This window comes from Melanostigma gelatinosum (assembly GCF_949748355.1).
Source record: "Melanostigma gelatinosum genome assembly, chromosome: 23".
NCBI lineage: Eukaryota > Metazoa > Chordata > Actinopteri > Perciformes > Zoarcidae > Melanostigma > Melanostigma gelatinosum.
This window is the reverse complement of record NC_136656.1, coordinates 10,009,196-10,026,148: the sequence shown is the minus strand read 5'-3', so window position 1 is coordinate 10,026,148 and position 16,953 is coordinate 10,009,196. Positions and strand designations below refer to the sequence as shown.

Below are 16,953 nucleotides of genomic sequence, written 5' to 3'. Positions count from 1 at the left end.
GACTGAGCTTTATGTGTCGTAGCAGGGACATGCTGAAAGGGAAGTGTACACTTGTTTCAATCAGCAGGAAGCATTTCCTCCCTGAATCGTGCTGGGAAAGTGCTCATTTGCTTGCAAGGCTCCTTTTGAAAATCGGTGGTTGTGGACTCGAACACGTATCCTGGGCTGTTTTTTTAAAAGCCTGCTTGAATGGTTCTGAAATCCTCCCCGTTAAGTCGTCAGTGCAAATATCAGATTCATGTTTTTATGGAAGGCACAGTCCTGCATACATTAAAACATAAAGTGAGACGTTAACTACAACTTCTGAGGTGCATTTTGACACATTTAATCGTAGCTTTGGCTAGTGGAAGCTAATAATTCTGATATTGAGAAATGTGAAAAACAACCTACAGGTTAAACAATTCAGTTGTTACTTTTGGTTTGATGTTCGATGAATGCAGGAACTATGGCAGCGTGTTTTATATTCGCTATCGCTCTGATTCACACATCTGACTGGCCCCTTCTCCCGAGCAGTGCTCATGCCACGGTTCATGGGCGATCTGAGGGGGGATGGCCGCCATCCCTCTTGTAAGTAAAAGAGCCAAAATGCATCCGGCTTGTAAACCTGCCATCCCCTAATCCCCTTGTAGCAGAGAGAGTGTTTTGCAGAGGGGTTGAAGCGTAACGGTGCTGAGTATCAATCCATCTGTGGTGCTGTCCGTGGTGCTGAAGTAGGAGATGGACGTAATAGTGACTTTTTCTTCTGAGACCACTTCTCTCAATTTCGTCTTGGATCTATAATATTCTCCAAGTCCACCTCCCCCCCCCCTGTGAAAATTCATAAAATGCCAACTGCTCACTAGTAATGTAGTATTTACACCTGTCCACAATGCCAAAGTGACAGAAAACTAAATAATTCAAACTGTAGGCAATAACAAACCTATAAGATGTTGACTAACTGGTCCAAGTATTCTTGTGTGACATGTGTTTAATGATTCAAAATAAGGGGAAGTAATAAAATATGCCGACTTTAAGGAGCACAATGTCGAGGTCAGCAGCAAAGGCTTCCAAGAGTCACATCCTCTGGAAAGCCCTGCATCCAAAGGTGCTTTGTTCAGGGGGCAGCCTCCAGCATTCAATCTGGAATCAGGTCTCCACGGTACCACATTAGTCTACAGTCCTTTCAAAGGGACACAAGTACACCACTGTGCCATTCAGACATCTATGTCCAGCCACACACTGTACACGACACCAGTATTGTTGAGCCATTTCATGGAAAACGTAATTGATTTACTCTTAAATCGCACTAGTATTCAGTATTCTGTTTTCCTCCGTGGTATGTTTTAATCTGCCAACATCAGTACCAGGAGGAAGCGTAACGGTTCTTCACTGCGCACCTAGTCGGCTGCTAAATAAGCGAGGTGACATATTAATTACGTCTCAATGCTGGCTATGACAAGATCATTTTAAACAATTATTCTTCAGACTTGAATAGAAACTGTCATCAAATAGAACTACAAAGCCAAGGACTTCCTGTTAATTAGTGTTGGTACTGAGGGAATCTTCTTCGGTGAAATAAAGTGAAACTAATTGAATTGGCACGGAGTTTGAGAAGTCACGGGCACTGGCGAGGTGCATTGTTGGAAGTGTAGGATTGATTGTTTTTTTGGAGCTTGATGATCCATATTATTGACTGAACGTCAGGATATTACAGCCACCGCAGCTTCAATTTTACATTATAAAAAGTCAAATAAACTTGAGACACTCTTTGCTGCTGTTCTCTTTTAGTCTCAGTGCAGAGGCAGTATGCTACACTTTTACTACAAATGACAATATTCTATATAGAGCATGCTTTGATTCAAACTTTATCTTACAGCGTAGCATTCTGTTCATTAACACTGATGTGTTCGCACTGATGGCATTTACTTTTTACAACGAGGTTAGAATAAGGTGGTTTGTATTTTTAGAGACCAAAGGCACTTACAGAAAACACAAGTTAGACTGCGCTTGTTCAGAGACTAAAGTGATCTCAGGGGACCAGCCTCACCAACATAGTCAGTTTGGCATCTTATCTCTTAAAAAATAAGTGTCAAGTTCTGTGTTGGGGAATTGTTTGGGGAATGTAAATTTGATCTATATGTTACTTTTTCTTTCTCTGCCATCTGGCATCTTGTAGTGACTGTGGGCCCACTCTTTGTTTCCTCTAGTTCTACGTCAATGCGTCAGCTTACAGCTCCTTCTAACTATGAGTCAGTCTAATATACAGACCATGGGACTCTGGCTTTGTATTTGAAGAGTTTGGGTCCCGAGATCAGAGAGTTTCTGTTTTCTGTTCCCTTTCGTCTTTCTTTTATCTCATTGTGTCATTTTAGAATGAAGTACAGCAATGTCTGTGTGAGAGACATAAAGTTACCCAAAGGTGGGTTTCACGTTGTTTTATTTTTATCAATGGGTCGTATTACTTGACCCCTCTCTCTCTTGAATGGTCTGAATACCAAATGGAGTTGAACAGGAAGCCTTCCATCTGTGTCTCCATTCATTACGATGGAGTAATATCTGCAATTTGATATTTGTGTCCCGTTCGCCATCAAAAACAGACTCCACTTATCACCATTATGCTAATAGGGATAGCTATTACTATAATGATATGCCATTATAAATAATGAATACATGGGACTTAAATAAATGTTTTCCGCATTTGTCCCTCTTTATTTTTCCGGTTCACTCTGTTTCCACAGAGAGAACCTGTGTGGTTCAGTTCATGTCTGCCAAATGAAATGATTAAAGAGACTGTACAGATGTAAACATCTACTCATTTCTCATTCTGCTGTCCAAACACCTCCTTTCCCCCCCCCCCCCTCTGGGGTCATTCAGTACTTAATCTTAATAGACAGCATCTTCATTAAAGCAGAGACTCTGTCACCTCTGGTCTCTGTTGGTGGAATCACATTCCTACCTGCTCGCTGCCGACAGGAAACCACACAGCAGGACTTTACAGAGAAAAATGGTGCAGTCGGACCAACAGCTGCTGCGACTTCTGCTTCTCGGAATAAAACTAAAAGCAAGATTTCACCATGAAAAACTGTAATGTCTTGAATATATTCTCTGTGTGACTTTTTTTTATGTTGGTTTAGATTAAAAGGCCAGTGGTCACATTCCAGAGAGAATAGCACCTGAGATATCATCTGCATGCACTCTAATATCTAATGTTGTGTGCTCAGTCTGTGGTGAAATAGAAATACGTTACTTCCTTTCTTCTCCTTAACAGAAGTAGAGATTCAGCACACACGTTTGGTACTCAAACGTCGATCTCTTTCTCTCACAGGTGACTCCGTCCTCAAAGATCGTGGGTGACTTGGCTCAGTTCATGGTGCAGAACAACCTGACCCGGGCAGAAGTGGAGGAGAGGGCGGACGAGCTGTCCTTCCCCCGGTCTGTGGTCGAGTTCCTGCAGGGATACATCGGGATACCACATGGAGGATTCCCAGAGCCGTTCAGATCTAAGGTACGGTAGTTTGTCCTTGTCACACACGTACGTACATGCCACTCTTGTCCTCCTGTAGTTTAATTGCTCACATGGATTTCTGAGGACTACATCTACAAAAGGTAAATACAACCACAACATTCATTTCAGAAATAGTAAAAAAAAAACTACAATTTTGAAGCCAGCGCTGTGGATTGAACCCTGATATGATAGAATGCATGCTGTACTCGCCGTAGGATCAAAGGGGTTTTGATGGGTCTCAATAGGGACATTTCTGTGCTTAAGGGTCTGAGTGCCTCTATTCTGGCTACACGGTTCATGATCGACTTATTATAGGAGCTGATGTTGAAGCCATATGCATGACCACAGACAAAATGATCCGTTTTAAAATCAAAAAGCCCAACAATGTCCCTGTAGGGGCACACGCGTTAAAGGCACATGTGTATGCACGTGAGCGCGCGCACACACTCAAATTCTGTCACATGCTTGGTTTACAACTGACAGTTGCAAACAGTGAAGAAAAGCGTGATATTGGTCTGTCCTCTCGGCTCCTCTCTGTTTCTTTACCTCTGTCTACTTCTCTTGTCTCCTGTCTGCATGGAGAGACTCTCGTGTGCATCAGCGGCCAGCAGATTCAAGTCTCCGAGAGAGAGGCGCACAAACACACACACACACACATGCTTCAAGAAAGGCAAATGTGTCACATTCTCACAGAAACCTGCTGACATATTGGCATACTTGACATTTCTTCCCAAAAGTTTTTTTTTTTCCTTTAAAGAAGAAAAATAAATTAAAGGAGCCGGAAATATAATTAGCGGACAGATTAAATATAATTAGGTATCTATTTTCTGCCCTATTATTTTGATCAACTAATTAAATTCAGCAAATGCTGATTTTCTCCTGCCCTGTCAAGTACATCTTTATTTTGAGCTATTTGATGCTTTCATAACCCTTCTATTACGTCTCCCCTGTTAATATTGCTCCCACACATCTTTCCTCCTCTTTGTTTACCTCCTGAAGTCCGGTCACCCTTATCGTCAGCTTGTCCTTTCTCTCCCTGTCTCTGTAAGCTGTAAACAGGCGGGAGATTATATCATCAAATATTTGTCATTTAGCTTCCCAGGCAGTCCCACCCTTGCCAATAAAAGTTAGTTTTCAGTTTTGACGTACACTATACAGCCGCTGCCTCTCTGTCAGTGTCTCGGTCTGTATCTCCAAACTGTGGCGTGGAAGTCGCTCCTATTAAACACACAATAGTGTGGATAACTTCTGTTTATTCTAATGATCTGCTTTTATTTTCAGTCAGCACTGGAATACTTTATGCAGAGAGAGGCTCGTTTCTTCTGCAATCCACCCTCGATATTTACTGCACAAACACCGGGAGCTCGTTCTCTCCATCACTCTTAATTCAGTTCGATTCAGAGCTCCGCTTTGGTCCAAATGAGTTTTGCTTTCCTTTCACAGTGTCTTTTATTCTTGCTTATTGTGTGCTTACACTGTTTCTTTAATTGTTTTTAAATCTCCTTTTCTTTTGCCTTATGTTTTGATGCTTTTAATGGTTTTATGTGAAGCACTTTGAATTACCTTGTTGTTGAAATGTGCTATACAAATAAACTTGCCTTGCCTGTGTTTACATGCAAGCTGTAAGCTTGAGATGAATCTGATACATTTCACCCACTGGATATCTCAGAGTACGTTAAGAGTATCAATCAAAGTAATTGGTGTCGAGCTCCTGTGAGTTGGACAAATAAAATGTTGTTTAAAGGGAAGAAAGTAAAACATTGCCTTATTTATTGAATTATTACAGGAGACATATGATCAACTGAGGGTTTAGTTGGTGCACACAGTGCTGGGAGGAGTGAAAACACACATGCAGATTACCAATGCAGCGCTTAGCATGTTAGCTTAGGCGATGATTGTTTTGATCTGAATTAAGCGGAAATAAATAAAGGCGCACACTCACAGGTAGGTAGCACAAGACGCTCTGCTATTCACCTTTCTGTTTGTATACTTCTAGGAAACACTTGCTGAAGCAGACTACATATGCTAATTATGTGGATGGAGGGTCTCCTCCCTCTGCGTGTGTGTGTGTGTGTGTGTGGAGACTGTCACCAAAAGCTGAAGACACCAGGGAAAATAAAAAGAGAACCGCAGCCCTGAGGTGAAACGCCTGTGTCTTGACACCATCACGGCCTCCGATCGATCGATGTCTTTACAAGTTGTGTCAGATACCATCAACTGTGGGCAGATACGATGTCATCTCTATCATTGGTGCTTTAGGTTCCCTTTTCTTTCCGTCTTTCTCCTCTGCCGTTTACAAGAAGAAGACTAGGATGATGTGTCACGTGTGCGGCAGCTCTGCAGTCATCTGCGATGACACTTGAATGGAGAGGAAAAGTTGAGTTGCATAAAAGTGGATATCACTGCAGATCTTAATACAAGAGCGGTGTCACTATTATGCAAATTTTGAAATAAATATAACTCCAATTCAAGTGTTTCTCTCCCTCCCATGTGTTTCTATCTTCCTCCTTTAGTCTCTCTTGTCACTTCAGTGCCTTGACAGGGTGCAGCTTTTATCCAGACCTAGAGTTGTGAATGTTTTACCAGCACTTAATACATCCCACATGGTTCAGACTCCCATGGGGAAACTATGTGTGGGGAAGCATTCATGAAGAATATATGACTTTAAATACAACTTTCAGTTTGTTTCCCCTTTCTCTCGCGCCCTCCTACCTCTTCTCTTGTTTACTCTCCTTTAACTTCCTCGCTTCTCTTCTCTTCTAACCTCCTCTCTCAGGTGCTGAAGTCCCTCAAACGTATCGAGGGTCGTCCAGGCGCCTCTATGCCACCCATGGACTTCAAAGCCCTGGAGGAGGGGCTCCGAACTGCCCACGGTGATGACATCAGCCCTGAGGATGTGATGTCAGCCGCCATGTACCCGAAGGTGTTCCAGGAGTTCAAGGAGTTCAGTGGTGAGTGGGCCAATTTCATAATGGATCTGTGTACTCAGATGCTTGGATTACGGAGAGGCGTCAATAAATTGTTTATTACAATTGTTGTTGTGCGTTTGATCAAATTGGATCTTACCGAATGGCATTTTGTCTCGTTCTCACTCACACAGACTCACATTGCCATTTGTATTATTACTGGGGCTTGAAATTAGCAGCCGATTCTTAACTCGGGAACATGCAAGTTCAACCATCAGGTAGAAAAGTTTTGCAGTTGCTGTATTTGGCAGTTCAGGGGGGCAACACACGATGTGAATTTACATAATGCACATATATACGAAACCAGAACAGCGAGAGCTGGTGCCAGAGGGAGAAATCGGCATCAGCAGTAACTGCATTTTTTAGCAGGTTTGAAGTAACTGCAGTCAGCAGCAGCATGGTTCTGGGGGAAGGCTGTGATGTTGGAAGTTTGATGGGAATATTTCTAGAGCAGTCGCATTTTAAAACTTGACTTGAAGTTATTTAAAGCTGCAGGTCTGCTGAGACCCTCAGCTCATTTAAATCAAGATTGAAGACTTTTCTGTTTGCTGCTGCCTTTAATTGAACCACATTCAATTAATATATTAATCAATTTCCTGCATTTCTGCATTTTACTCCTGAATTTTATTTCTTACACTGTTTCTTTAATTGTTTTTAAATCTCCTTTACTTTTGCCTTATGTTTTGATGCTTTTAATGGTTTTATGTGAAGCACTTTGAATTACCTTGTTGTTGAAATGTGCTCTACGAATAAACTTGCCTTGCCTAAAGGAGCTCCAGTACCGTTCAGCTGCCTGGATTCACACGAGCTTAATTGCTGCTTTGAGGAAGTGTTGGCATTGAACTGGTGGGGCCCTTTTCATGAGGAGCTTTAATTGTGGACAGCTGCTCCTTCACTACTTCAGTTCAAGAGTGAACAGACCCCTGAATCCACTTACCCCTCAGTCTTATTGAATTCCATTTCTGATAATAAATATTGGTCCAAACCGATCTCCCTTTTTAAAGCTGGCATAGCCCGATGTCTCCAGGTCTTAAAGTCGTTTTGTTTGCATGCCCAGTGTCATAATCACAAAGTAATGTTTGCTGATATTAAGGCCATCTCTGTTTCTCTTCCAGCTAACTTTGGTCCAGTGGACTGTCTCAGCACCCGGCTGTTCCTAGATGGACCCAAGATCGCCGAGGAGTTTGAGGTACGCGCCTAAATATTACACACCGTTTAAGGTCGTTAGACCATAACGTGGGCATCTACCAGACATGGAGGGTCACTGTTGCATTGTGGGAAGTGTGGGAAGCAGTGTTTTGGTGATAAGTCAGGACATCTTGGCCTTTGCAGCACATGTTTTGACCTTTACTAAGTACCTAAGTACTATTTCATGAAAGTACAATACTATATCGCACGTACTGATCTGTTGCAGATTCTCTTCACTTCTATAGTGCATTTGTAATTATGAAAATTAAGATAAAGAAATGAACTATAGGAACACTTAAACGATAGGGGATCTGAAAAATCACAATCAATGGTGTGATAACATGTATGTATCGGTCACAAACTGTCACTAATCCTATGAAAACATCGTCCACACTATTAATAACGTAATAATTGTCCATTTAGCTGCTTCATTAGTTGTGATGTAGCAGCGGTTCCATAAAGAACAGACATTATCAAAGGGAAATCATTTTTCCGTCACTGCAGCTGCAGGAGGTTTGATACAGTTTGGTGCAGAGTCACCGTGAAGTGGGGGAGGACGGAGATATTAACACGACATCAAGGGAACAACGAACTGCATTTGAATCCCTCCGGCCATCATATTGGCCTTCCCGCACAGAAATAACAGATTTGTTTTGTCGTCCGGTGTTTGAGAGCGGGCCAGTGGAAGGCACTGAGGGCCCGTATCGCACACCTAACTACAACAGTTGCACATTTCTAAAGCTTGTACCAACTGTTTATTTTCCAACAGGGAGGCAGCCGAACATGCCGTCCGATGAGGAAAATAAAACTCACGAGTTGAATTGCTTTGCGCGCAATCAAATTAGTGAGGCACGGGAATGTAACAAGCTGTCGGTGAGAGGCTATGGTAATTGTCTGCCACCTAATATATCGGCATCTAAGTAGCAAACCATCTCCTGTCAACTATAACGTACGTGAATATACAGTCAGCGGAAATATTTCAAGATGTCTGCTGTGCTGGTACAAGAGAACGAGAGACGGTCCCTCCATATGTGATCAGGTAAAGACATTCAAAAGTTTAAATACTTTAAGTAGTTTCCTTAAAGGCTCTTCCCTAACTTTTGTTAAATTTGAGCTTTATTTGTACCTGAATTGTAATACTCATGTAATTGTACTTGACAGAGGAAACACATAGTGACTTCACATAGTTTTGATCGAGAGGTTTTTTTTTAACCCCTAACATTTACAAAGTAGGACCCTGTGACCGTGATCAGATGACAGCAGTATGAAGACGGGTCAGAGATGATAGTGCTGACCTGTTATGACTGCAGCTCTGTAGCAACCTGACAAACACGTGGTAGTGTTCTACGTGGAAACATGCCGAATGTGAGCTCATAGTAATGGTGTTGACATTCTGTGTTGTAACTGAATTGGACTTTATTTGAGGATAAAATGAAGTAAGCTTAAATGACAATGGGTCACGCCCACTTTTTACTTTTCACATCTCTGCTGTAAAGATGTGGGAAATCCTCCGAAAGCATCCAGTGTGAACTTAGGTTTCTCCCAGAGTCCAGATGAATGTAAACCCCTTGAATTAGTTGTTGTAGCTAACTGCCAGCCAGCCAACTACCTACTGTACTCATCCACAGTAAATATTGGAATTTCTCTGTAAATCGAAGCATTTAAATGGAAAGCAAGAAGAGTTTCCTGTGCGGAATGGAAATTTAAACTGTGGTACATCAGGTTACTGTCCATAAAGGGTTTCAGGAGGATTGTGGTAATGTTCCGGACCATAGAAGGTTTTTTAGACAAAATCCAACCTTTTTACAGACCCCTCTCTCTAACAGAAGAACAAAACATGTTCAAGGTCTTTTTAAAATCCACTTCCACGATGACAGTTACAGCTCTGTAGTGAAAGAAATCAGTGTTGTGCTACCACAGGGACAGCTGATTCATCGTCTTAACATTCCTTTAGCTTTCATTCATCTTCAGTATTTCCATAGCTTTAATTAACCATCTGTTGCATCTATTGCATCTATTGCATCTGTTGCATCTATTGCATCTATTGCAAATCAGCTTTTCCATCTACGTCCCTCTTCTTTTGATCCTTTCAATACTTTCTCTTGATTCTCTCATTATGAGCAACACACAGATTTAAATGACTGATTCAGAGCGTTTAATTACCGCTCCATCTCACTGCAGCAGAACACTTTCTTATATTACGAGGGGCATGGGGAACGCTGCTGCTCTGCTGTTGTATTGTTAGCAAAGAATCAGGAGCTGCATCGATTGGTCTGATCTCGGATTGACCCCGAGACAGGCAGACCCCCCCCCCCACACACACACACACACACACACACACCCTCCGTTCTTCGTTAATCACCCGTGGGTGTGTATCATGTGATGCAAACAGCTGCAGCTGTCGAGCAGGATTAATAGATTTAATATCCATCTTCCAATCTGGTAGTTGTAGCGATTTTCTAACCGTCACTTATTTCAAACGAGTAATCTTGTATCTAACCCGTCTTAGCTTTCAGTGACTCAGTTTTCTTTATTCCCTCTAAGTGGGAAAACTCATCATTCAACCATTTCCCATATGCAGAACTGTTGCTTTTGTTTTCCCACCTTCACCAGTCACCTTCCCCTTGCTGCTGTTTGTCTAATCTACACTCCATCAGAGCCGTTGTCATTTTTTTTTTTTTTGGAACTTTCCGACTCTCCGATTTCTGCTCGACATCATTCATCCCCACAGAAACAAACTCCCCACCGTTGTCACAACGATGGGTACTCCCGGCAGATCGGGTCCGATTAGCGGGACCGAGCGAGAGATGGAATGAAAAGACGTCAAAAGAACGACCTGTCACAAAGCAGCGTGAGGTTTCTGTTAGATCTCTTTTTTCTTTTGCTCAGTAGAATTCCTCAAGGGGAAAGAGAAGCTCCTGTATTGTTATAGAAATAAATGTAATGTTAAACTATATTTATCCAGTACTTTTAAAGACTGCAATAAGGCGTTCCAGCACTGGTACAAAGCCTTTTTTTTTCTTTCTTTTTTTTTCAAAGATCCGTTTTGAGAAGGGATGTTACGGATTCGGCGGCCACAGATCTTCAGGCAGTGAGTTCCACAGCTGTGGGGTCCTGACTGCAAAAGCCCAGTCTCCTTTAGTCTTTGGGACTTATGATCAGCCAGCAGAGCGCTTCTTGAGGATCTGAGGGCGGTGCTCTGGCTCACAGTGGAGCAGCTATACAGTTTGGAGATAAGCCACAGAGTGCTTTAAAGGTGATCAGTGATATCTGAAAAATCAATTGTGAAACTTACTGGTAACCAGTGAAGAGAGGCTGGGCTGAAATCTTGTCTTTGTGAAGAGCTGAGCAGCTGCACTTTGAGGCTTAACCCTGAACACAATGAATGACAAAAGTACAACCGAGATGATACAAAAGCATGCCTGCCTTGAGTTCAGGCTGAGAGGAAAAGACTGATTTTCGAGATGCTACTCATATTGATTAAAACATGATTGAATGACTTTTTCACCTTTTTTTTTTTACAAATGAAAGGTCAAATATCACCCCAGGTTTCTGGCTGCAGGATTGACATTTCTACAAGATTTATTTTTTACATTTGTAGGCCAAGATGTTTAGACTTTGGATGGCCAAAATGATTTGTTTTCATTTAGCTGGAGAAGGTTTCGGGGCATCCAGCACTTTATCGCTGACAGACGAGATACTAACTGATTGCCTCCTTCACTGGTTTTCTCATAAGCCATTTGTGTGACATCCACATAATAATATTAATGATAATGGTGCTGAATCTTGTGTTTATGTATTACGTGTCTCAGGCAGATGTGTGCATAGAGGGACAGAATGGGGCCTATTACTGTCGGAACAATTGATTTGGCTGTTGTCATTACTATTCCATTTAATTTAACCAATTCAGAAGTGATGTTCATGAAAGTAGGCTGAGGCAGATCCATGTTGTAGTGTCAGCCTGTCACCAATGGTGATTAGTAGGTGCTCATAAGAAGCATGTCTATTTTTGTGCTCGTGTTGATTGCTTTGTGGAACTATAGCCGGCACTGTTGAGGCAGAGATGAGCCCTGAGGTGAATAGCACTCATGCTCTCCAGCATGCATACCCCACCCCAGTCCTCCAGCTAGAAAGCTCTGCTACACCTTTGTTTGCAGAATGCATGTGTATATAGAGTTATATAAGCGGCCACTATACAGACATATGCCGGTTAAAAGCGCTGAATAAATAGAAAACTACAGGATTGATGCAACAAATACAGTAGGACACCATAGTTACAGAAACATGTATTTTTGAATGTTAAATTATCTGTGCGGTATCGACCTTTGAGCTTGTGGTTGTGACTTTTATTAGCATTTGTGGTGAATCCACAGGGACGGCAGCAACAGACGGCCAGTGTCCATCACAGAGGACTCCTGCTGAACTTTGGCCACCACACTGTTACCTGTATATGTGGAACAACATCTGTTTGTGAGCTCTTGGCAGCTGGTGTGTGTGTGAAGCAGACAACAGAAATCTTTATCCAAACCGATTCAAGCACCAAATCTCTTTGAGCGCCGACTTAGACTTAAAGCCCCGAGTTGTCGATGTTGTGCGAAGTAGATATTAAGTCTTTCACAGTAATCATTTGGTATTGTTAAGCACTTCATTCCAAGCCTGTTGAGAATCCAGTTGGAGCGCTTTATCAGCCAACAAGTGAACAGCGAGCTTTGTGCCGTGAACGTGGTGGGACGACACAAAGACTACGCTTTCCCCCCACTTTTTTTATTTTGCATAATTCCTGAATGCTCTGTAAAGATTTTGAGTCCTACATCATCGTCTTTTTTTTGTTTTTTAAATGACCACTTTGTGAAACAGCATCTGAAGGCCATTTAGAGCGCATCGTATACACACTCAGGCCTACACATGGTGACGGCTCTGCCCGTCGCTCATGTCCTTCACACTGTAGAGCACAAACAAAGATCTCGACCTATCTGCCATGTGCTGATGACTCACTGTGATATTAATCACGTTTGATGGAAATATAAACAGATCTGCACAAACACGGAGCCGTGCATTCACACACCCGGTCAGTGCTAATGACCGCAGACACCGACACACGGAGCCGTGCGTTCGCCGCAGTAATCTCATTACTCTGTCAGTCAGTCATAAAGTCATATCTGAGACGTGACGTGAAGCAGACTGTGAAACTTGTTTCAGTGTCGGAGACGCTTTAGCAGCGAATGCGTACGCAGTTGAATTTGACAGAAGAAGCTCTGTGCTTGAGGGTGCTGTGTTGAATGCATGCGAGGGCCGTACAGCTGAGAACACAGCAGATGCATCACTGAGATATGGAGCATACATAATGCACGAGAGATGCTATCACATGCATGGTGATAGGCTGGGTGGTTGGAGTTGGGTTTAATAGAACTTTGAAACCATTCATGTCGTGTGTTTGAGGGTTTTGGGGACACAACTTCAGAGTTCAGACAAACATATTATTTTATACATAAACTGATTGCACCGGCAAGTTGATGCGTAGCGCTCAGTATAGATGCCTCATAGACGGATGTTCCAGCAGGCGGTGCTTTGGTATAAATACATCACATTGACGGCTTGAGGAAGATCTCTGAGAACAAGCTCGCTATCTGTCAAGTTTAATTGACAAGTGGCAATCTAAAGTCACACTTTTGATTAACGTAGCACAGTGCATGTATTGCATCATTTCCAGCAGGACAAAAATAGTAAAGTGCAAGTTTTTATACACAAAATGTAACAATGAGAATATACAGTTCATATCGTGCTGTCTAACAATAGGGGTGGTAGGGTGGAATTGGGATGCATTTGTGTTGGGCACGAAGATAATAAGCCCTGGTATGTGACCTGGTGTTGGTTTAACAATGAAAGCAGAATATGAATGCTGACTGTTAGAGGGGAGGTCAGTGTGTATCAGTAAGCAGTGATATATCGACCCAGTGCACCGAAGTCTAACTCTGTAAACCTTTGGCACACACACGGTTACGTCTTGGACAAAATCATCTTCAAAAGAGTCCATAAATCTTGTGCAACTCTTCAAAGAGTGCGCATGCTGTATTTTTCATGGGGAACAGTTGTGAGGAGGCGTAGTGTTGAAGCCACACCGTTGGAAAGGGGAAGGCAGTTGGTGTTTTTTTGCAAAGTGCTGCCATGAGCCTGACAAAACGGCACGAGCCGGAGAGAAGTTCAGCGTAGAGGAGGGTGGAGAGAGAAACGGAGCGGTGAAGATCGAGTGCCAGCGACAAGCAAAGGCATGCAAAGCAAGAGAGCGAGGGAAGTAGATGAAGAGTCGGAGAAAGACAGAGGCAGAGTCAAATTGAGATCGATACATACCTGTTTTCGTCTTCCGACTGACTTAGTTTGGAATATCAATGGAGACTCAACAGCCGAGACGGTGATGAGAGAAACAGAAAAGCATGCGAGGGGGAAGGTCGAGTAAAAGCGGGGGGGTAGACAGACAAAGTAAAGAGAAGCCGAAAGAGGCAGATGAGGGAAATTAACAACGGCATGGGAGACGGAGCCAGGCCCCAGATATGGGGTTGCAAAAATAACAAAAATACAAAATTGAAAGCTGCGACACATGGGAGGACTGACAAACAGAGAGATTGAAGGAAGTTGGACAAATGGAAAGACGGAAAAATGAAAAGATTCTGACCTGTGAGATGAGATATTTGAGAAGAGGCGTGAGATCAATGAAGTACAGCGGCCGAGGGAAAGACGAGCGAGACAGAACGCGGCAGTGAGCAGAATGGATATGAGAAGAGAGGAGTGTGTCTGGAGATTAAGAGAGAGAGAGAGTCTTCTACACAGGTCAATATTATAAATACATGTCAAATGCCCTTTCAGCTGAACTTTGAAGACCCTCGAGTCGTGTGTTAACAGGTCTAGTGCTGGTGTAAAACTCTGAGGCTGCTTTCATCCCCCAACCTGTTTGGTGCATTTGTCTCTTAAGTTTGGTTTGTTGAGGCTCGTGTCCTATTGTTACAGTAGAAATCAATTCATGATTCCTGAATTCCATTCAGCTGTTTCAGGATCCTGGTGTGCTGGTTTATTCAGAGTTCATATCAGAGTTATTGTGTTTACAAGTCGAAAGTATATGGCGTCCATATCAACCTATCCAAGTCGTAATTACAACTGAGACACGCTGATATATCAGACTTTACACGACCATGAGATGTGCAGCGCTGACAGTTGCTGATTCAATGTCGTGCATTAACGAAGCTGCGCATTAATGTAGAATGCAACATTGATACGATGCCACATTCTTTGGTTTATTTATTAAGCTGTTTTGCAGTGAGGCTTAATGAGTCTCCTCATGAATCTGTCCGTGTGTCTCTGCCCTCCACCAAGTGCATGCTTGGAAAAAGTCCAGCCCAGCGAGAGGCGAAAAAGAAACGAGGAATAGAAGCAAACATTGTGCATATTTCGCTCTAATACGTTTTGCCTTTTCTGCAAATTTCTTTCACGCTTTAGCTGGACTTGTGCAGCTAAAGGCGCCCATGTATTCATTTCTATTTTCTAGCATGATCTTAATTTCTGTCCCATCCGCCTTCACACTCTCACTCCAATTAATTCGTTCTCTTCAATCGTCGACTTGTCTCCGGCTTCGTTTTCCTCTCAGGTGGAGCTGGAGAGGGGGAAGATCCTCCACATCAAGGCGCTGGCACTGGGTGACCTGAACAAGGCCGGCCAGAGAGAGGTCTTCTTTGAGCTGAACGGACAGCTGAGATCTGTGCTGGTTAAAGACACTGTTGCCATGAAGGTACACAGAAGGGATGGGGGGGTATAGATAAATGATGAATGAACGATGACTGGATGGATAAAGGGAAAGTTCCTTGTAAAAACTGATATTGAATCAAATGGCTGTGAGGAGTAGATGGGGGAAGGTTTCAATGAGTCCTATCACTCTATGGATGGATTGTTGGCTGCACGAGTGGATGAATGGAGGCAGGCGTGTGCAGAAGGCTTGGATGGACAGATGGATGCATGAAATAACTCTTTGTCCCGCCACACAGGAAATGACGTTCCATCCCAAGGCCCTGAAGTCCATCAAGGGTCAGGTGGGAGCACCCATGCCTGGAAAGGTCCTGGAGGTCAAAGTGGAAGTGGGATCCAAGGTAAATTGACTGTTTTCTCCTGATACTGCAGATAGCTTTGCTTTTATGTGACCGGTATTCTTTTTGGTTATCCTTTGGCTGCAGTGCTTGTTCAGTGATCAGCACGTTTGACTCCTGTTTTTAATGCTCTGTGAACTCTCTACAATCATGAAAGGTGGAGAAGGGTCAGCCGCTGTGTGTCCTCTCGGCCATGAAGATGGAGACGGTGGTCAACTCCCCGGTGGCCGGTACCATTAAGGTGGTTCATGTCACGATCGACTCCTCCCTGGAGGGAGATGACCTGATACTGGAAATCGAGGAGTAGAGTGAGAGGGCAGGGAGGGAGGGGGGGGGGGAGTTAAATCATATGATTCTGGAAATGGTGAGGTGGAGGACTAGGGAAGGTTACAAAAAAGGAGGAAGGGGATAAAACTTGCATCTCTGGCAGGACATGTCTGCCCCTGACTTGTACATATCTGATGTTACACTAAGGAAAATGAAGCACAGCGCCACACATATCCAAACACCGGATGGGTGTAAATAGTAGATAATGTGATAATCCTGAATCATATATTAATCAGATGGTAATTCCTTAGTGACTTGTAGCACTAATCAAATGATGCAACTCTCCCAAAAGCAAAGTTATTCCCTTGATTAGGTCTAAAATCAGCATCTCTCAATACATCTCTTAATGTCCTGTCAACTTGTGGAAAATAAGATTTTTTTAGAAAAATGAATTGTGATACATTCCATTCCTTAAATGCTAGCCTTAAATGTGATGTACTACAAAATAACAATGTGTAACGCTAACAGGGTCGGAACATCTCCTTGCAATTAAATGCCACAATTTCCATTTCTATGCTGTTGATGTTGCCTAGTACAGTAAGTGAGACTTTATGTTAATGACTACTAAATGTTTTTCTAGTACTCAGCGGGGGATCAGACAAAGGAGGATAGACTTAAGGAGGAAACCAAATCACTTTTTAGAATGCTTGCCTCTGTACGACGTCGTTGGTCACTGACATCGGTCACCGTGGAGTTGCAGCATTTGTACTTAAATAAACTTTAGAGACGACAAAGCACACTGGGGGTTTACACGAGAACTGAAGGAAAGAAATCACAATATATTCGTCCAACCTGTTTTAGACATGTGACAAACCCTTTCACAATAAGAGAAGCACAACAAAGCAAGAAGACGTCCAAT

General features: G+C 42.8%; 1 protein-coding gene across 1 annotated transcript in view; it reads left to right on the top strand.

Annotated features, from left to right (window-relative positions):
* pcxb (pyruvate carboxylase b) overlaps positions 1–16,080 on the top strand; it is a 219,902-nt gene extending 203,822 nt beyond the window's left edge. Inside the window, exons 22-27 of the mRNA XM_079295523.1 lie at positions 3,305–3,484; positions 6,261–6,435; positions 7,566–7,639; positions 15,275–15,415; positions 15,669–15,770; positions 15,925–16,080. Coding sequence (XP_079151649.1) covers positions 3,305–3,484; positions 6,261–6,435; positions 7,566–7,639; positions 15,275–15,415; positions 15,669–15,770; positions 15,925–16,074 — 822 coding nt within the window. The 3' untranslated portion in view covers positions 16,075–16,080. The remainder of the gene's footprint in view (positions 1–3,304; positions 3,485–6,260; positions 6,436–7,565; positions 7,640–15,274; positions 15,416–15,668; positions 15,771–15,924) is intronic.
* Positions 16,081–16,953: the final 873 nt, after the last annotated feature.